The sequence below is a fragment of the Olea europaea genome, chromosome 7, assembly GCF_002742605.1.
Source record: "Olea europaea var. sylvestris chromosome 7, O_europaea_v1, whole genome shotgun sequence".
In the NCBI taxonomy this organism is placed as follows: domain Eukaryota; kingdom Viridiplantae; phylum Streptophyta; class Magnoliopsida; order Lamiales; family Oleaceae; genus Olea; species Olea europaea.
In genome coordinates this window covers 16,495,817-16,500,327 of record NC_036243.1, presented here as the reverse complement: position 1 = coordinate 16,500,327, position 4,511 = coordinate 16,495,817, and the positions used below count along the sequence as shown (strand labels likewise).

Sequence of the window (4,511 nt, the reverse complement as noted above, 5' to 3'; positions counted from 1 at the left end):
CATATGAAAAGACTGCCACGTGAAGGAGTGGAAAGAAAATGGACTTCGTCACTTGGAGTTTGACAAGTGAAAGAGCAATAAGGGGCTTGTGCAATTGGGCTTGGCAATAAGCAAGATTCAACAAAAAAAAAAATAATAATAATAATAATAATGTGGGCTTGGTAATGGACAAGGTTTGAATTGTTTACGGATTTTTTTTGTTATTAAAAAAAGATGAAAAAGAAAAAAAGTGAATTTCGTGGGGTCAATTGACCCCATGTGGGTCCACCTATGTCCCCTTTGTACAGGGGAATGGTTCACAAAAGTTTTAGATGTATTGTCAGCGCTGCATCTATTCGATCCATTTTTTTTTTAATCTATTTTTTCAATGCAAAATTGTTAAGTGCCATATTCGTAAAATATCTATGAACCTCCCCAGTACACCAAGCATCTCTACCAACCACCACTCGAAAATCCATCATTGGTGTGCACCAACTAACACATGTTTATATTAATTTTTATTTCCTAGCTCCCTCAATTAATTTTTTTTTCCCCCCCCCAACAATTTTTTTTTTTTTTTTTTTTTTTTTTTTTGGACAGAATATGGATTTTTTTTTCTCATGCAATCAATGTGGAAAGGAAAAAGAAAGAAAAAAAAAATGCAATTGCACATAGCTTTAATTGAAAGCCTCCGTTTAGCCCAATTAATTTTCATTACATTTCATTTTATTTTTATCTCTCCTATTTTTAACCACATAATCTTTTATAAAATAATATTACACGTAAATCAAAAATTTTCCTTCTTTTTCAACCATTCATTTTTCAAAAAAATACTATTCCACCTATTTTCATTTCTACAAAATGGGGGCCAAATGAGGGCAAAGTAAACCTTCGACTTTCAATACCGTGAAAATGTGATGAATTTTGCAAATAAATTACGTTTTCTTCTTTTATATATTCTATGAAGACGATACTTAACCTGAAAACATGGATGAAAATACTTGAGACATGGGTTGGGAGGGCACCACCCCACATTAAGTTTTTGAGCATGTTTGTGGTATATTGAACAATCTATAAAGATCTTATACATCTCTTACTTTTCTCAATTGAACATACTAAATTAAAAATAATAATAATAATAATAATAATAATAATAATAATAATAATAATAATAATAATAATAATAATAATTAATGACAAAAAAATCCAATATGCAATTATTTGTTATTTGTAAAATTTATAATTGACAGTAACTCTACCAATGAAAATTATTAGTGTAACTCCTACAATATAATCAACAATTTTTGTCTTGATTGTAACATGTGCTATAAAACATATGTTGATAACTTCTGCAATAATTTCTTGTAATTTTTTACATCACAAATTATTCTTTAACGGCTACATTCATTTGCCCCCCGTCAAATTTGAATTTGTTCTCACCCTTCTCTAACCCCACTCCCTTCAAAAAGCTACTTTCTTCTTCCTTTCAAATAAGTGGTTTCTTGCTCATAAACAATCTACCCCCATTTCTCTCTCTTTCCTTCCTCTATAATTTAATTCTGGGTTTTCTCTCTCGCTCTAATTTTTTTTTTTTTTTTTTAAATCTGATTATTGACTTTTCAGTTTGCTCTGAACGAAATGGGAAGTTGTTTAAGCAAGAAAAGCACTTCTTCTCCATCTTCTTCTCCTGGTCCAATTTTAAAGCCACAAGAACAGATTCAGTCCAATACTCAATTGGAGAAAAAGAAGGCAGAAGAAGAAATTGTGAAGAAACAGATTTTTGTTACGAAACACCAGAAGAGCCACGAAGTCGGAAGGCATTCTGAAGAGGAGAAAATTGAAGCACGGAAGTCCACAGAAGTAGTCGAAATGGGGAAAAATTCGAGCCCGATTAATGAAATAAATGGTGAATTAGGGAATGGGGAAGGTGTCATAATGGCAACTCCGGTGAGGACCTCGAGTTGTACTAAAGAAGAGGTGGATGCTATTTTGATACAATGTGGAAGGCTTAGCCGGAATTCTTCAACCGGGAAGGTCGGGCTTTCCGGTTCCGGTTCTTCAGAAGATTCTGGTAATCTTCAAAGGGGAAGAAAGTACTCTGGTTCAAAAAGGAGTTTTGATTTTGATAACGAAAATGGTGCTGATGGAGACAATGTTGCTGATGGTGACAATGGTGCTGTGATAAGGGATAAAGAGCACCGCCATAGACAAAGCCAGCGCCAGTCCAGGACTGGTGGATCCGCCTCTCAGGGGCGGAGGAGGACTCCCAGTCGAGAAAGAGACCAGGCGGCACAGCAGCGTTCCGGTAGCAGAGAAAGAGGTGAGAGTGGAGGTGGAAGGAGGGTAAGCAGATCTCCCGGTAGAAGATCTGAATCTCCAATTACTACCTCTACTGGTGCTAATTCGTCGGCAGCAAATTCTAATAATGGCAGTTGTAGGCCTGGAAAGATGGTTTCTGTGCCTGCCACAGTGTCATCTTTGGCAATGGATAAGAGTACTAATGCAGGTCCTAGCCATGGCGGCAGCAGCGGTAGCTTAGAGCAGATACCAGGATCTCTATACCAATGCTCCATTTACCCTCTAATTCTTATTAGCTGGCGCCAGCTGAGGAGCTATCACGTCATTGCGTGCGTTCGGAATCTCATTTCTTTCCAAATCAGTCACTTACAACCTCTCTTCAAAAAACCAACACCCCATTAAATCTCTCTACCTAATAAAAGAACAATTCCCCTTGCACGGATGGAGCCGGAAGTTTGGTACTGTGGGTCAAAAATTGAATTTTTTTTTTTTTAAACGACATATTATTAATGAAGATAATTCAGTAACACTACTACAACGACAGCCTAAGCATTTTCGTACTTTGAAAATATCGTATAATTATATCATTATTACTATTATCGAATATTTAAACCAATTTAATTTAAGTATGATGATAAAATAAGCTAAAAATTAAACTACGCAACAGAGGAAAATAATAGAAAACCTAGTCTATTTTAGAACCTGAGGTCATAATTTTAAATAACTATGAGCATTAGGTTGAATCATTGATCCATGTCAAGCAATCAAACTTTCATTTTCAAACAAGATAAAAAGCAATGGGGATTGCGGTCAACAATATTTCTCAAATATCAAATTCAAATGAATTTTAGAATAAAAACATGTAAAATCAAATAAGTAGGTTGTAGATTTGTTATCTAGATGGAAAAAAATCACAAAATTAACACAAGAAGAGAAAATTCGAAATATGAATGGCGATCTCAAACTCTCCACTGTAGACCACTGTGTCGATTCTTCATTTCTTCTCTCTGTGGGGGCTTAAGGTAAAGTCCAAATGCATATGAAAAAACTGCCACGTGAAGGAGTGGAGAGAAAATGAACTTTGTCACTTAGAGTTTGACAAGTGAAAGAACAATCAGGGGCTTGTGCAATTGGGCTTGGCAATAAGCAAGATTCAACCAAAAAAAAGAAAAAGCGAGCTTGGTAATGGACAATGTTTGAATTATTTATAGATTTTTTTTATTAAAAAAATGAAAAAGAAAAAAGGTGAATTTTGTGGGGTCAATTGACCCCATGTGGGTCCGCCTATGTCCCCTTTGTACAGGGGAATGGTTCACAAAAGTTTTAGATGTATTGCCAGCGCTGCATCTACTCGATCCATTTTTATTTTTTTATCTATCTTTCAATGCAAAATTGTTAAGTGCCATATTCGTAAAATATCTATGAACCTCCCCAGTACACCAAGCATCTCTACCAACCACCACTCGAAAATCCATCATTGGTGTGCACCAACTAACACATGTTTATATTAATTTTTATTTCCTAGCTCCCTCAACTTTTCATTTTTTTTGGACAGAATATGGATTTTTTTTCTCATGCAATCAATGTGGAAAGGAAAAAGAGAGAAAAAAAAAATGCAATTGCACATAGCATTAATTGAAAGCCTCCATTTAGGCCCCATTAATTTTTATTCCATTTCATTTCATTTCATTTTTATCTCTCATATTTTCAATCACATAATCTTTTATAAAATATTATTATACGTAAATCAAAATTTTTCATTCTTTTTCAACCATTCATTTTTCAAAAAAATACTATTCCACCTATTTTCATTTCTACAAAATGGGGGCCAAACGAGGGCAAAGTAAACCTTCAACTTTCAATACCGTGAAAATGTGATGAATTTTACAGATAAATTATGTTTTCTTCTTTTATATATTCTATGAAGATGATACTTAACCTGAAAACATGGATAAAAATACTTGAGACATGGTTTGGGAGCTTTGAGCGTGTTTGTGGTATAATTGACAGTAACTCTAGCAATGAAAATTATTAGTGTAACTCCTACAATATAATCAACAATTTTTGTCTTGAAACCTTTGATCCAATAAAGGGGCAATTTATTGGTGGATTAATCACTATGGAGGAAAGTTCTCTTGAGACCAGGAGTTTAGACGGGGTGGGAACCTGTGATCCAATAAGGGCACAACCTGCGGTTTACCTCCGCTAGTCACTAAGGGGCCAGTGGTTAGGGA

The 4,511-nt window shown here is 34.8% G+C and overlaps 1 protein-coding gene across 1 annotated transcript; it reads left to right on the top strand.

Moving 5' to 3' along the window:
- Positions 1 to 1,496: 1,496 nt before the first annotated feature.
- LOC111397975 (uncharacterized protein At1g65710-like) lies at positions 1,497 to 2,679 on the top strand. Its single transcript, XM_023024938.1, has one exon. It carries the CDS (start codon positions 1,618 to 1,620, stop codon positions 2,677 to 2,679), a length of 1,062 nt encoding a protein of 353 aa, XP_022880706.1. The 5' UTR covers positions 1,497 to 1,617.
- Positions 2,680 to 4,511: the final 1,832 nt, after the last annotated feature.

Excerpts from the sequence above, each read along its gene's own strand:
- LOC111397975 (XM_023024938.1), top strand. The coding sequence starts at position 1,618 with ATGGGAAGTTGTTTAAGCAAGAAAAGCACTTCTTCTCCATCTTCTTCT.